This window comes from Athene cunicularia (assembly GCF_003259725.1).
Source record: "Athene cunicularia isolate RWA chromosome 1 unlocalized genomic scaffold, athCun1 chr1_part2, whole genome shotgun sequence".
NCBI classification, from domain to species: domain Eukaryota; kingdom Metazoa; phylum Chordata; class Aves; order Strigiformes; family Strigidae; genus Athene; species Athene cunicularia.
This window is the reverse complement of record NW_020799092.1, coordinates 51,812,156-51,829,437: the sequence shown is the minus strand read 5'-3', so window position 1 is coordinate 51,829,437 and position 17,282 is coordinate 51,812,156. Positions and strand designations below refer to the sequence as shown.

Below are 17,282 nucleotides of genomic sequence, written 5' to 3'. Positions count from 1 at the left end.
GGGGGGGGGGGGGGAGCAAGAAAAAAGTATCAACTGCAATTAAAATAAGAGACTTCATACAGAATCTTCCCATTTCTGTCTGGCTCTGATACTATCTTCATCCACTTCATCCTCTTTCTACTTGCTGGAGACCTGTTCTTGCCAGCTGGACTGGGACACTAGCTCTTACCATAAGAAAAAACAGCAATATTTGGTTCAGCCCCTATGTGGTCTAACTACAGAGGGAATAGAAATCATACAGTATTCAGTCATAACAGCACACACTAACCAGAAGCATAACTATTCATTGTATAGCAGCATTCCTCACACACCGATCAGTATTTAGTTCAAATCAATATTTCTTTGAGTACAACTTAAAGACTATTAAAAAAAACACCCCACTTTTATAGCTTTTCCATTGAAATTTGAGATTGCTAGCACTCATAAAATTGAAATGTGAATAGCACTGATGAAATGTAGTCTAATGTAGGCAGACAATAGACAAATATCACCAAGAATCTATGAACGCAGCTCCAGTCTCACCTGAAAGAGCCTTGTTGATATTCCTTCCACGGTCCTCTGATTGCAGACACTGAAAGGGGAATAAATAGCTACCTGCACAAAACACCCACAAACTAGCAAGCAAATGGCATTCTGAGATAAAGATACACAGATTTATTTTTACCATGAAAGGGAAATAATAAAAATTAAGCCTAAAGAGGTTCTAAGCACACTCTGTCAATAAATTGCATGCCAGAACAAATAGGTCTGAATACCGAATGAAAGTGGGCATTCCTAGTACCCATTTTTATTTAAAGTATGTATACATGGAGGGGGGTGTGGGGGTGTGTGTGTGGGGGGGGTGTTCAGTTAACTGCTTGCACATCAGGAAATGCATGGAAGATCAAATCCCATGGTGTGAAGCCACAAATCTAGACTGCTACTATGTTGCTGATACCTGCAATCCACAATGGCACTTGAAACTGAAGTAGATACTCAGTGTCACAAGGACACTGAATTCTTTTTTAAAAAATTATACTAAGCTGCTTGGCATTTTATAGATGTTTACAATGAGTTCATTTAAAACAGGTATTGATAATAGCTGGCAAAGGATTTTTTTTTTTACTTTCTGCTGCCTTCTCAAGGTTTGCCAGACTGTCCCTCAATCACACCAGAAAGATGAACAATTCATGGTTCAATTTGAAAACATATTCAAGTCTAATTGTGTCAGATTCCTTTCCAATTATGTTTCAATTTGTTGGACCAGTTAGTGGTAAAATTTCACTACTTAGAAATCCAGAATCACAGAAGCAAAAGTACTTTAGGACAAAAAATATCTAAGATACTTTTACATTATCTTTGTCAGTCTTAACAATAATACATTCTGATAACTCAGTGGCAATGGAAGTACTGAGTCAGGCTTGCACAACACAGAAACTTCCTGTATATGCTACAGAACTGCAGAGAAATATATTTATACAACAAAAGACAATTTTCCAGCTTCCTTATTCACAAAACAAGGGACAGTGGTAAAACATCGATATGTCTTGCCGACATAGAAAATTTAACGAAACAACAAAAAGCATTCAATATTTATGCAGAAGTACTGTTTTCCTCAGGGTCTCTGTCTACAAGATGGATGCTCCCCGTGATAACAGATTCCTCTTGAGCTGAGGTGTTCTCCAGCTGCTTATTTGTGCAATATGGAATGTGGCCACAAAAATACATGTAAATCCATGGGTTGGTGCAACTATTTAAATTGCCAAGGAGCATGATAATGGTGAATGCTGAACCTAGGATGAAATAGTTAAATGAATAATAGAGTAAATAAAGCACTCATGCAAATTAGTAACATTTTCACAGTCTGCTGCTTTATGGTGTACCTGTCCATATATAAAGTTAATTTAATAGGAGGAAATTCCCATTTATTCAATGCAATTTGTAATGGTTGAAGGTATGAAGCACACTTTGTATGCATTTCAGAGTTAAATAGTTCCATATAGCTCTTTTGGACGTAACTGCATCAAATATTAAAGCAATTACTAATTGCTATACAGATACAGATAAAGACAGATATTGATATAAGTGTGGGTAGAATAAGACTCAAATTCACACTGATAGGAAGAATTCTTAAAACAGAGATCAGAAGACTTTTTTTTTTTTTTTTTTTTTTTTATCAGAGCAAGCTATAACCTTTTTTTTTTTTTCCTTTGGTTTATATCTTTGAGCTTAGAATAGGTGAACTTAAAGTCACATACAGAGTCTGCCTTTCACAAAGAGGCAATAGTATAAGTTTGACATGATTAATCTTATTTACAACACGGTGTTCTTTGATACCTCTCTCAGACTTGCTTTTTTGCTTTATAAACAGCTGTTTCACAACTTTTAATAGTTTTATAGTCTACTACAGAGATTTCATCAATACAATTTCAATATTAAAAAAATCAGATGTCTTATAACATTGTTGTTCTATTCAGTAAATAAGAAATAATTATTTTATTACTTTGAATAGTTAATTACTCCTTTTCACCTCAAGAACACAAAATACTGCTGCTATAACATCTAAGATCTCTAAAAGTCTGAAGCTTTACTGTAGCAGATGATACTTTTCACTGTTCACTCATTTATCTTTAAATCATTAATCCCTCAAAACACACACACAAAATACACACTTATATGATGTTTTGATCACACGACACATGTACCTAATTAAATACAGTAGATAATCAATCCAAAAATTTCTTTTTAATCATTTTCAAATAATCACATGTAACTTTTACACAAAAGCAAAGTGCAAATATAAAGCAATATAGCAATGTGATAGCCTGTTATGAAGTTACGAATGAGGATGGAGAGTATCTTACCTTCAGTCACGACACTGGGGAACCACACAGACCACAGCTGTGCAATGAAGAAAGGTGACCAACAAAGAACATATGCAACAACTGTCACCACTGTCATTTTTACAGTCTTGATCATAGCCTTTGAAATACAGTTCACACTGCTTGCTCGGGATGGCAGGACTTGCTTCTGATTTGTTACTTCATATTCATTCTGGTTTTTCACATGTATGTTTCTTTGGATTATTTTGCAAATCTTAACCTGGCATGTGATAAGGATGGCTGAGGGGATGAAGAAAATAACTACAAAAATCCAAGTCACATATGCCCTGGGACCCCATGGCTGAATAAATTCACCCCAACATTCAAAGACACCTGGAGATATTTCAGTCTTAGAAAAGATAAATACCTGTGGTAGGCTAAGAATCAGGGATATAAACCAGCTGGTGCAAATGGGGATGTTCCAGAGAGCTCTCTTCTTTTGGAAAGTGACCACAGGGTAGCAAACTGCTTGATATCTGTCCACTGTCATGACCACTATCATATAAGTAGAGGCAAACATGCCCAGCAATTGTAGATACTTGATAATTCTGCACAAGAAATCTGGCCCTATGAAAACATCTGTAATATCCCATATGAGTTGAGGCAGCACTTGAAAAAAGGCTACCACTAAGTCAGCAATGCTGAGGTGAAGCATGAACACATACATCCTAGAGAGCTTCTTTCTTCTTCGCCACAGCACCAGTATGAGAATAAAATTGCCCACAGACGCCGTCAGAAATATGACCCCCAGTACAGCAATCTCTAATTGAGCTAATTGCTCATTTCTTTCTGGTCTTCCAACAGGTTCTGACTGATTTGTCAAACTCAGGAATCTGTGAGGAGAAGGACTCTCAGTCTGGTATGTGTTATCCTGCATAGGAAATGAAAAATTCTTCATAGTGCACAGAAGCTACTTACAGTAGCTGCTACTTGCGACTCAGGTTGACAGCTGTGAAGTACTGGCTAGCAAACAAACCAGCCCGGGTTCGGGTTTCAGTATATCTTCAAGCAAATCTCCTCCTGTTTGTGCAAACTAAAGCAGTGGGACCTGGATCTTGATAAAATTCTGTCTCTTGCTGGCATGCAAAAAGGCTTTATATAGGCTCCCAGCAGACAGAGCCTTATGTAACTGCAGAGCCCTCGGGTAGGCTGCAGGGACTGCAGCCAATGGCAGACCGAGCCACACAATTGGGGGAAATATATAAATAAAAGACAAACTTCAGAGGCTCAATGTAATTCAATTACTCACTTCAGTCAAAACCCAAACTTGTAAATAGCTGTGGCCAAAATCATACTTAAATGATCTTACTCAGGAGAGTGCTTGCAAATATTTTTTTACTCAAACTAGAGTGCATGCTGTGGCTGAAGAGGGAGGAATGTTTATACGTAGATGGAAAGTTGGGCCCCTAAGCTCAAGCACATCATAACTGCAATTCTCTAGGCTCCTGGGGCACAACCACATCCTAAATGAGCAGAAGCAAATAAATGCATTTTTCCATAGCTTTTTTTTTTTCCTTTGTTTTTTTTGGAGTCACCTGATTCTAAACAAACAAAGAAACAAACAAAAAATATTTGAACTGCCCTAAAAATAATCTGTTTATTTCAAGATAGGGGTCAAGATTTAGAGGGTTTTTTTCTCAGCAAAATGAAAAATAACACATGTGAAATAAATTACTTTAAATGGGACTATGAATCTAGTGAAAATTTAATAGAAAAATAAGTAAAAATTCAGTGGGAAATCCAGCTGAGGAAAACATCTCTATAATGAAACAATTCCCGAGGGTCTCTATTCTACTGTAGTGCTAAAGGCTGGGAGGTCATTTTTCAGTACCTAATCCTTTTTATTTTTGTGGAGTAAGTTGTATCATGATCACAAGAATTTCATCATTCTTTGACCTTCCAGTATGACTTTTGCATATTGTTAGTGGCAGATAAGAATAGCAATTTGATTTAATTTAATTTGTTCTCCCTCAGTCTGCCCTCTTAATCACAAGAGAGAGATTTAATAAAATGAATTAATTTAATACAAAAGATAACATATATTTGTATGCAATCTTGTTTGAAGCTAGAGCACTCATATCCTTTTGGTTACAGTTGGGAGACTGGTAATTTGAAGTCTTTCTGAAGAGGAAACTAGTACGGTTAAAGGTATGTCCATGCTGCATGTATAGTACATAATACTGCACCTACACTGATTAATCACTGTGATCATGACTATGTTATAAAACCAGGTCAGGAATCTCATGCACAGACTACCATCTCTTTGGCACTAAATGTTTTCATGTATCAACAGACAGAAGAAGGGCAAAATTCATAAACAGGATGCTGAGATAGATTACAACAGTTTATAAAAACAGCATGATCTCTTTTCTCTCCCTCTTTCACTCTTCCCTCCCACCATGGGACTGATGTTAATACCTCAAGCCAGGGTAAGACTACAGACAACAGACAAGCTGAACAATCTCAGAAAACTTTGCCACTGACAGCAGCTGTAAGTATCCATAATCCAGATTTGGCTGAACACTGCTGCAGCTGCCTGAGTCTACAATGGCTTTTCTCTAAGACCACGCTGCAAAGAGTATGAAATCACAACAACTTAATCTAGTATATCTGATAATTTTTTTTCCTAAATGGAAGCCTATTTGCAGGAAACTTGGATTCCTGAGGTTGTTTCCTTTTAGTTCTAGAATCTACTCTATCAGTAGGAAACAGCATGGCAAGACCATAAGGGAATAAATGGTTTTGCCTTTACCCTCACCCTCCCTTCACCCAGCAACTTGCAGAAGAGTAACTGAATTGGCCACAGACCACAAACCCCTGGCAGTTCTGCTGATGGCAAATGCTGTGCTGTAGAGCGGGCTGTCTGATCTCCAGTTCTGCCTTCAGATGGAGACAAAATTTCAGGTGATCGAAAATCATTTACCTTGACGATACTTGCTCCATGAGTTAACAAAAAGCCAGGTGGGATCTTTATTATTCTAGCAGGATATGGAATAAACATGTACATCTACGCAGAGCTAGGACTAAGTGGGTTGAAACAGGAACATGTTGAATAGAAAACTAAGCCAACAGTCAGGCATGGAAGATAAATAACAATAAATTTACATGTCATAATCTGAAAATCAAGGAATTATATGTACAAAGACCAGAATATGCAACACAACTCACTCCTGGGATACTATTGGAAGACTAACCAGAAAATGGTACGAGAAGCATATATTTGTACAATTTTCACAGTGCATAATGTACAGGCAGACACACATTTCAGAGGAATGTGTTTTATCACCTACACCTAGCATAATTCAACAAGATCCCTGGGAACATGCCACTGTTCCTTGGCTTCCACATGTACACAACACACAGTGTCTGGGCTGTAGACATGCTATAATAGGTGTTAGACCCAGCAGGTGGACGTAGGTAAAAGGGCAAGCACACTGTGCAATAAGTAGCCTTTGCCATGTTTATAAAATGGGAGGTGGCTCTCCTTGTAAAAATTGTTCTAGTGATGTAAGACTCTACGCCATCTTGCATATATTCAGTTCAATATATATCAATGGTTTCATAACTTTTTAATTGTGTCTTTCCCATCTTTTTCATCCATGCTGGCAGACATTCAGGATACACTATATTGAAATTTAATCCACTCTGGGAATATAACTGTGTGATAAAATAAAAACAGAATAACAGATGAAAATGTTTAAGTAGTCTTAACTGTTCTTTTACCCCAATAGTGTCTTTTGCCTGTTGTCCAGCTTTGCTTCATTCCAAACCATATCTGTCCAAGTTAAATTGTTTTCCTAAATTATTGACTTTCAGTAGTGTTGGAAGGCACATTTTAATTAATTTCTGCTTAATTTCTCAGTGTGGGCTCTCATCTAACGTTTGTTAGTTAGCTAAGAGGGAGAGATTCAGCTCATGGATTAAGACTTAAATTTAGGTGTCTGCTTAGAATTACAGAATCACACAGTTGCTTAAGACAGGGGCAGTTTAGACCAGTTTACTTGGGGTTTGTCTAGCCAGGTCTTGAAAACCTCTAAGAGCTTAGACCCCAAAACTTCCCTCGGTAACTGATTGCAAATTTTTAATTATTTTCACTGTGAGTTTTCCTTATGTGCCACCAGACCCTCCTCCGATTCTGACCACCTTCTCTCTTTCTTCTGTCGTGACCTCAGCAAGAACCTGGCACAGACCTCTTGCCAGCCTCCTTGTAGGTACCAGGGAGAACTGTTAGGCCCTCTGAAGCCATGTCTCCTCCAGGCTGAGCAAGCTGTATTGGGAGCCTTGCAGAAAATATTGTATTTGGGAGGTTAGTGATCTTGAACAGGACACGTCTGCTCTTCTGAGCCTTGTACTTAAAGCCTGTGCTGCTGCTGGTGAATGTTATGACAGAGTTGACATCCCAGCCTGTCAGGAGAAGATATATGATTGTTTGCTACTCAAAATTAAAGGGTCCACAGCATGGCAGGAAGAAAGAATTGCATCTGTACAGTGTGCTGGGGGAAGATCCATCTGGTCCCTGATGCTGCACAAAAGCAGGGTTCCCAGAATTGGAAGGGAACTAAGATTTCCTCACTATCTGTATTTCTGGTTTCATCCTATCTTATGAAAACAGCTATTTTACCACACCCCTCATTGTTTCACCCCCCTGGTGCAGAGTGTAGGCCCAGCTCGCTCAGCTTTCCCCACCAGGTTACATCTTCCAGCCCTCTGACCATCTTCACAGCCCTATGCTGAGCTCCCTCAAACTCATCAACACCTTTCCTGTGCAGGGTCTCCACAACCGCAGGCAGCATTCCAGATGTGGTATAACCAGTGCCAAGTAAAGGGGAATAACCACTTCCCTTGACCTATGGATTACGTGTGAGCTGTGTGTGTCCCATCACATCCAAAGGGAATCAAGCCTTCAGTTCAGTGTCTAAACATAGGTACAGAGTACTGTTTGAGTGACCCTAGGCCATACTGAGGTGGCCTAAGACTCATTTAGCATAGGCTTTAACCTGTCATTGTGTTAGGATTGTGGAACAATTTAACTGTCTAAAATTTTTCCATTTAGTTTCCCCAGTGTATTTTTTTTTTAATATTATCCTGGAAGATGAGATATCACCTAGTTTGTTACTATTGTTTCAATTCACAAAATTCCAACATTATCCAAATAATAATTCTTTCATTCTTCCCCTGGCATTTGATATATCAAATCTGCAGTACTGCCAAGTAATCCATCTGAATTTAATGAGGTTATACAAGGTGTAAATTGGGTAAGCATTTTTCTGTACCTGTAGCTGGGTAATAACTTCAAGTCACGTCACTGTTCAAGGAGATATTTTCAAATCTAGGATGTAGGCAAATCTCAGCCACAATTTCTCCTGTGGCAACAATACTGATTATACTAGCCTGAGTACCTTAATCATAGAATCACCAAACCACAGAAATACTGGTTGGAAGGGACATCTGGAGGTCTTCCTTCAGATTGTAGCTGCCTATTGAAGTGGAATATCAATCACCATCACTAGATCAGGTCAGACATAGCTATGTCCAGCTGGATCTTGAAAACCTTCATGTATGGAAATTCCACCTCTCTGAGCAGCTTGTTCCAGTGCTCTTGATGAAAAATTACTTCATAATGCACCTTCAGAACCTCCCACAGTGGCCATTGTTCCCATTAGATCACCTGCCACCACTGAGAAGAATTTAGTTCCACCAACTCTGCAGCTGCCCTTGAAGTACTTATAGGTTGGTATTAGATTACTCCTTAACAAAATCTTTGACAGACTAAACAATATTTGTCTTCCAAAACTGCATGAATTGCAGTGCATTGCAGATGCTTTTTACCAAGCCAGACAAGGAATATATGCTGAAGGAGAAATACGTGCATTTTAGTGTTTAAAGTCCCCCACCAACTTCTAAAAACTAGCAACTGTTTAATCTCATGACAGACATTACTTATTAAATTCAACTTGTGAAGAAAATGAGCTTGTACTTTTACTTTGGAATGGAGAAATAAGTTATAAAAAGTTCCTATTTAAGAAAAGATCAAGGGGGAAATACTGTTGTCTGCTTTTGATTTAAGAATCTCAGGTCTGCCTCTTTTCTCTGTGAGATTCTGTAGATCTGAAGAATTAGTAGATTATTGCTACTGCACTTGTCAGGTCATGAAAACCAATTAATTAAAAAAAAAAAGCAAAGTTTTGTATGGTTGGCTAGATCTCTAGAGGATTTTAGAGAAATAAAAAGTTATTTCCTTAGTGCTGACATGATTCTATTTCTTTTCAAATATTAAAATGTAATAAGCAGCCACCATAGACCTTATAGGGTGGAAAGGACTAGAGTGTTCAGTAATAGATTCTGTTACCAAGAAGATGGTAAAAACATTTACTTATTATATTTTTATATAAAATATTTACTTAGTGATACATTCTATGGTAGTTATCATAAAAAGAGTTAACATAGTATTCATTGAAATTGCCCTAGTGATAGAGAACACATTTGAGGAGATGTATTCAGTAATGTAAATACATACCAGTAGAATGAAATGTAACTAGAACTCCTTTTGGAAGTCATCTAATGGCTAGCAAATGGACTCTGCCATATAGATTAGCCAAAGTTACACGAGTACTGTTCAAGGATTTAGCCTGCATCATGGATGCACTTACAGCAAGGTAGATTCCTATCTTTCCATATTAAAATATTGCTTATTTCCAGAATGTGCCGGATAAACTACTTCACTGTAAATCATCTTTACTGGACTAAAATTATGTACCCCTTTTTGCAGCTGTACTGGTACAAGCTCCTACAGTTCTGTTTGGTTTTGGGGGGGTTTGGAGGGCGTTTGTTTGTTTGTTTGTTTGTTAAATACCACTGCTAATTCAGTAGTTATATTGAGATACTTTGTTCTCTGAACTGGGCTTAATGATTCACTCCAACCCTATATGTTTAGAAAGTTGCTAGAGAGGGTCTATGGAAGTAAAGCAGCCTCAAACGCAACAGCTAAAGCCAATGAACTAACAAAAGACAGAGAAAAATGTATCGCAGACAGCATATATACAATCATTTAATGTAGGCAGCTACTAATGCTGTTGTCATGACACGAGAAGACACAAAATGATGAACAGTGTCAGTAACTCCATTCCTCAGAAAGAGTTAAGTTTTGATTTGGACAAAACCACTTTGGGGCAAGAAGAACTTTTAGAGAAGCCAAAAGACTATTAGAAAATGTCAGGACAACCCAAAATTTCATCCATTTCCAATCCAGATGCACTACAAACTACCCTTAACTTTTCCAATTAACATTATAATTTACATGGGACAACATTCTGTCCTGTTAACCTTGTTTATATACCAGAAGTGGAATTTAAACCCTTCAACTTAAATCTAGCTCTTAGATTTAGATGTGCACATGCCTATGTTTTGTATATGTGTGTATGTATGTGCAAATGCTGCCCTCCTACACTCACATGTGCATGCACACGCACCTGCACGCACATGATCTGGGTGCCTTTCACTTTCAATGAAACCAATTTACTCATTCCCAGATGAGTAAATTAACTGTGTATTTAAAGAAAGGGGGTGATACTTTAGTAAGATTGAAAGCTACATAATAACAAATCCAGCTTTATAACCTTAAAATGTACGATTGCAACACATCAAACCACTATAATTACTGTTAGGCAACATTTTGGAACAAGACTCTCCTAAATTAAGTGCATCCTTCAGCAGGAATTAGCCACAGGCATTAAAACCAGAGAAAAAACAACATGTATGGGCCCTCTGTGACTTGTAACTAGGCATGTGTCAGGTACTCACCATAAAACAGTACCACTGACTACGTACATTACTACGTGCCTCTTTTTAATCCCTAAGGAGATTATGTCTGAAAGAATAACTTTTTAACCTGTTTCAGTAAAAGCTTTATTATTCATCACTTCTGACCTCATTTATTTGGGTATGTTTCTGATTTCAGATTTTACTGACAGCAGTGAGAGTCTCACTCGCCCCAAGGACTAGAACTGATTTGCTTAATTCAGGTATTTGAATTATGGTGGTAGAATTATTGTGCAGAACTTGTAAACCATTCTCTAAATAACGCCCTTTTCCCATTGCTACTGTAAAATTTTGTGAAACTTTAATAAATAGCACTTACCCATACAGTACTGAGCTTTTACTGGTACTTCTACAACTTTCATCAGGCTACTTTAAGGTGAGATAGAAATAAATCATTTACAAATCAGGTATATAGGCTTCTGCCAAAAGGTATCTTTTTCATCTGCAGCATTCCAGACAGTCTGGATTCTCTAATAGGACACTAAATGGCCTGCCAGCTCACCTGCCACCAGGGCTGTGGAAAACAAATGACAGATAAGGAGCCTCACCAACACTGGCCAGAGCAAAGAAAAATAGAGAAAAAATCTGTAACTTCTGTAGAAGAAACAATGATGGACTGGTTTTGAAGAAGAATGACGAAGTACTTTTCCCACAAATGAGACATCATAAACAGAGCTTTTTAATAAAGGGGGAAATGCCAAAATGCAACCTAGTATAATACCGCAAAGTCTGCTGCAAAGTTCAGACAAATTTCAATGTTTTAATTAAAAGACAACGTAAATAGCAGTGACTCAGTTTCTCTGATGACACTGAATAAGCAATTGCAAACAATGTGGACAGTGAATTAATTCCAGTGGACCTAAAGAGACTGTGTGTTTTGACCTCCTTCCATTCATGTCAGGAACTTTTTCTGGAAGTTGCACAACCATACTCTCAACCAGATGCTGCAGTAACAAAACTCGCATCTATAAGTTCTTGAGTGCTGAAAGATAACAGAATGACTATTATAGTAATCACAGTGGGCCGAAAAGGAATTGTAATATCACTAGCATGAGTCTGAATTTCAAATTCTAAGTAATCAACTGCGTTATTCATAACTACTATATAATTATTTGATTAGTACACTCTTGGTTTTAGCAGTTAGATTTCCAAAACACATAGAAATTCTGATCAAGGCCAGAGACCATGGACTATGAGCCGTAGAGGCACGGGAAACCAAGGCTAGCTGTGTAAAAGACTTCAGGTATCAATTCCCTGAGTGGAATCCAAAACCCTGATTTAGGGATCCAGAACCCTCATCCAAGCACCTTTACATTGTGTGGAAAGCAGGAAACTGCTCGGATTTAGCAAAGACAGAAAATGAACAGAGGTGTGCGTAGCTAAATCCCAGATCCAGATTCTAATCTAGAGTTTTAACCCCAAACGAGAGCCAGGTACCTCTACCCATTCAAAATGTATAGCCTGTAACTCTAAAGGTGCCTTAGGACTTCATTCAAGGAACAGGTTGGTTCTTGCCCAGTTCTTTCAAATGGGGTGAGAAAATGGAGGTACCTAGACATGGAGAGGAGGAACAGCAGGAACAGGAGGGAAGAGGAACAGAAACAAGGTCACTGACAATATCTAGTATAACACTATCCTCAATGGAATATTTGCCCAGGTGAAGCCAGAAAATTGGGTCAGTGTTCTTTTCAGCCTGAGAAGATTTAAATACACATTTCTGATTCCCTAAAAGAACTTCCTGTTAATCAATTTATTGGTGAACTGGGAAGGCAGAACAGACAGTGCTTTCTCTTCTTGTTGAAAGTAGGTGACTACACACAAAGGAATGGAAGATTCATGGAACCAAGAAGAAACCCTGGAAAAAGGGACATAGTTCTGTACCCTTGTGGCTAAAGCACTCCCATGGAAAGGGGAATGCCACAGTCTGCTGTTTTCTCCTATATATACATTTTATACCAAAAGCTATTGTGAAATGAGAATAATCTGAGGAATCAAGACCAGAAACTATGGCTGTCTTTGTAAATGACTTCTTAACTATGAGGCAGAAAAATCATATTTACTTTTGCACTTACCCTTCTGTTCCACTACACTTACTTTTCTCATTTGGAACAACTCCAGCAGGAAAAACACCATGGGTCTTTACTGATTATAGTTCATAAGGCTGCTGGCACCGCCCAGTGCGGCGCTGAGGATAGCCAGGCTGGCTTGGAGTCTGTGCAGCCACAGAAGCAGCACAAAGAGGGGAAAGATCGGGTGGGTTTTGGTGGGATCTGTTACAGTTCTAGTACTGTATATGCACATCACAGTTTAATAGCAATGAAGTCTGTGCTGGTTTTCAGTCCCATAAATGCACTACACATCTATACATAATAGGCAATGTAAAGCAGGGTTTTGTACAGCAATCCCAGACTGTCTTGTTAACTAACAGCACCTTGTGCATGCACAGGGAGCAACTGCCTCATCCTCGGTGCAGATAGTAGCTCAAATCCTGCAAACAATCACCTTCGTGTAGTGCTACAGCTAGGTCAACCAACATTTTAAAGTGTGATACAGTGTGAATGTACCCTTGGGGACTCTGAACCTCCTGCTACAGTTCTTTTGCAAGATGTATCTGAGAGAGCAATACGGTAACAACATTTCACTGTGTGCTCGGTGAACTGATTGCATAATATTTAATGCAACAATTTATAATATTCTATGAAAATTAGTTGCCTCCTTAGCAAATGTGTTACTTCCATATTGTTTTCTAAGATTCAATAACAATGAGAAAAGCAGCCTAATTGCTTTCAGTAACTGATGTAAGACAAAGATACTACACAGTTGTACACAGTTGCAATATAAATCTTATATTGCCTACTTTTTGGATTTATGGAAGGCAATTTCACAACCATGCAACTACCAGGCAATAAAAGTTTTCTCTGAAAGTTTCTCTTCTATTGGAGCTGTTTAAGCCTTTCTAAGTCTTCAAGAATTTTTAGTTCTGCTTTGACAAGAGAAAAATATTGAAGGGAAGTAACAGAGATAAAAATGCAATAAGAAAATAATGTAGAAATGTTCCATGTGATTATTGGCAGTATTTCTGCCAAAAACTTCAAGCCAAATGAAGGGCTGCAGAAGGCATCCATGCTATCATAAGCATGGTATTTTGTGTCCAATGGTCTTCATTCTTATTATTTTGAGATCTTTCAGTGAATGCTCATTCAAATTGCAAATTAATTTTTCAGTGTTCTGTCTCTGAAAACAAGGAAACGTTTTCCCATTTTTGTCTGCCACCTAGTGTTAGGAGGCAGAATACCTGTGTTCTGCATTTACAAAGCTTAAAATACATGGGAGCACTATGCAGCTTCTGCCTATGTCATACTATGTTGATGAAAATAGAAAACAGCATTTTCCCTAAGGCTTAACTGAAGATGTTAGATTTAAGCAATTAACTCAGATACCATTATTAGCAGAATACTACCTTAGCAATGTATGTTAATTTGTCATAGTGCTTTGAAATAATTGGGATTTTTAAATTTGTTTGAGTCTCTTATGTGACAGTGCTGTGCTTCCAGGATAGCATCCATAATCAGTATGGCAAGTAAAAATAAAAACCCTGGCTGTGTATACTCAAACTCTATTCATATAATACCTTTGTATCAAATGTACAGAGAAAGTACATGCAAAACTTTTTTCTCAGAATTAACATCTCACCCCTGGCAGTTGTTCTATTCAGGTTTAATTCATCTAAGCTGAAATCACTGAACTCTGCAACTGGAATAGCAATAAACAGTAAGACTTAATTCTGTAAGGAGTTAAAGAATTAATTAATTTCAGTGTGCTTGTGCCACTTTTTATAGTGAAGGAGAGTGTAAGAAAACAGAAAAATTTCATATTTCATAGATAAACAGAGAGAAGCCGAGAAAGACAAATTTTTGAACAAATGTTTCTGGCAAATATCCAATTTTTATCAAACTGCCTCATAACACATTATGACTTTCTCTCCAAGTAGCAGTCCAAGACAAACATATACATGTGAAAGTTAGAAATAACTAATGGTGTTTAAAAGTATAGCATACATGTACATGAACACACATAATTCACTTGTAGTATGGACATCAAAATACTTTGGCTATAACATGGCAAAAATCACGTACACCAAAAAACTTTCATTAAAATAGGAAGATTTACCACAATTTTTTATCTGTAACTTGATTTACAGAAGTTTGCAACTTACCGACAAAAAGATGTATGAACATGCACATTGAGAAAATGTTTTGAAAGCTTTAGATATTTTAATTAAGTTACAGGGATAGCAGTCTAATTAAACTACTTCCAGTGTTGTCCTAAACTGGAAACCATAACGGTTTAAGGGACCACTCTGACAGAGCTTGACTGCTGGGTATGCAACGTGATAGAGATCAGCAAATCACAACAAATACTTGTTTGAGACTTCCCATGGAAAGTAGTGAAATAAAAGTATTTTTAAAGTTAATGTACATCCTATTAAAATATATCTCAAACTGTGATAAATGGGCTAATTTCTGTATTATGTGAACACTAATTGGAGTTAGCCACCCTCTGAATTCCACAGGTGGATTCATTTCTCATCTAAAAAGTAGGTGTTTAGTCAAATAGGATGAATCAATTCACCTTTAACTATTAAGAGAGCTTACAATATTAGCTTAGTTAAAGTGTCTGTCTTCTAAACAAATGATTTTGAGATCATTTCTTCTTAATGTCATGACAGCAGTAAAGAGAAGGCTAATTTGCAAATGTTTGAGAAGGTATGGATGCAGAAACTGAGCCTGGGAATACATAAATTTATCTTTTTTTCATCCAGTGTTTTTTAGTTCTTTCATAGAGATCAGTGGTTGTTTTGGGAAGCTGATGAATCTCAAGCTTCTGAACATGTCAGATCAGACAGGTCTGTTCATCCTCAGGGAGAGCTCTGTGGCAAGAACACATGGGTTTGTGATTAGACCTCAAATGTGAAATCCTTGAATCTTCTCCTTAGAAAAGGTGTGAATCAACATACCATTGTACATATCCCAGTGGTGAGACAAATGCCTGAGCAGCATTTCTTTTCAGCAGAAGAGAATTCTACTTTGAGATTACAGGAGAAAGCATGACTGTTTAGGAAGGAGCTATGTGCACCTAAAAGGGATCTGTTGCCACCTAGCTTCAATACCTTATTTGCCACTCAAAGAGAGGTAGGGTGTGCCATGGCAGCATAAAGTTCAACAAGGCCAAACTTCCTTCTTACTGAAGTTGTAGGTCTTGTTTTGCCTAACTCTCTGATGTTGTAAGAATGCCAGTTAACCTGTTTAAAGCCAGCTTAGACTGTGGCTTCAGATGGGCCACTGTTTAAGTCATCTGATGAGATCCAGTTCAGTCCACCACACTGTCAAGCAAGAGTCCTGGGACTTGCACAAGGGTAGACACAGCTGGGGAAGATGCTTAATCTAATGCTGCTACCACAGTCGAAAACACATCAGTACTGTGTTGCTCTCACAACAGTAAATGGCCTTTACTTGAAGAAGTTCATACAATGACGAGCAGCAAAACCTCCCTGTTTAGCTACAGCTGGCACTTAGGGCAGACATCACTACTGTTTGAGCTATTTGATTTAAAAATTATCTTAACCATACATAATGAAATCTTATGATAAATTAAAGAATAGCACAAAAGTCTTAAAAACAGTAGCCAGGAGTAAACCATCATTAGATAATACAACCAGATGTGTAGTCATCTACAGAGAAGGCAGGCAGACCATACCAACAGAACAGGCCACTGTTCCAGATGGCAGCAACAGGAAGAATTTAGGGGGGAAACAGATGAGCACCTGGCTGTGAAACACCACTGACCTGTGAAAAAGGACCCTAAATAATATTGTGGCTCATGAGATATTTGCAGCCACTGAGGAAGTGATACTGGAATGATGCCTTTAAGTCTCGCCTTGATACTCTCTTAAGAGTGAAAAAATTTCATTGCATTGGGTTTAAGTGACAACTTTTGGTAGTGGGGGGGCTACAGGACTTGCTTCTGTGAGAAGACACCAGAAGCTGTCCCTATATTGGAAGGATCCAGTTCCAACAGGCTTTGAGATGAACCTGCTGCTGTCCAAAGCCGAGCCCATCAGCAACACTGGTAGTGGCACTGGGATAACATATTTAAGAAAGGGTAAAAACTGCTGTGCAACAGCAGCCGGGAAAGAGAACTGAGACTATGTGAGAGAAAAGCTCTGCAGACACCAGGTCAGTGAAGAAGGAGGGGCAGTTGTTGCTCCAGGCTCTGGAGCAGAGGTTCCCCTGCAGCCCGCGGTGCAGCCCGCGGTGAGGCAGCTGTGCCCTGCAGCCCGTGGAGGCCCATGGCGGGGCAGATCTCCACCTGCAGCCCAGGGAGGACCCCACGCCAGAGCAGGCGGATGCCTGAAGGAGGCTGTGACCCCGTGGGAAGCCCACGCTGGAGCAGGCTCCTGGCAGCACCTGTGGCCCCGTGGAGAGAGGAGCCCACGCTGGAGCAGGTTTGCTGGCAGGACTTGTGACCCCGTGGGGGACCCACGCTGGGGCAGTCTGTGCCTGAAGGACTGCGCCCCTGGGAGGGAACCACGCTGGAGCAGTT

General features: G+C 38.7%; 1 protein-coding gene across 2 annotated transcripts; it reads right to left on the bottom strand.

Annotated features, from left to right (window-relative positions):
• Positions 1-70: 70 nt before the first annotated feature.
• Positions 71-3,913, bottom strand: LOC113491156 (arg8-vasotocin receptor-like). 2 transcript variants are annotated; one of them, XR_003400358.1, is made up of 3 exons: positions 2,844-3,913; positions 523-1,772; positions 71-162 (listed from the first exon to the last, which is right to left on the bottom strand). XR_003400358.1 is itself a non-coding variant. In XM_026867896.1 (2 exons), the coding sequence occupies exons 1-2, from the start codon at positions 3,757-3,759 to the stop codon at positions 1,573-1,575; spliced, it is 1,116 nt and encodes a 371-aa protein (XP_026723697.1). In that variant the 5' UTR covers positions 3,760-3,913; the 3' UTR covers positions 300-1,572. The 2 variants fall into 2 exon arrangements, 1 of the variants encoding a protein (XP_026723697.1); XM_026867896.1 differs by lacking the exon at positions 71-162 and having other exon boundaries at positions 300-1,772.
• Between the last annotated feature and the right edge of the window lie 13,369 nt (positions 3,914-17,282).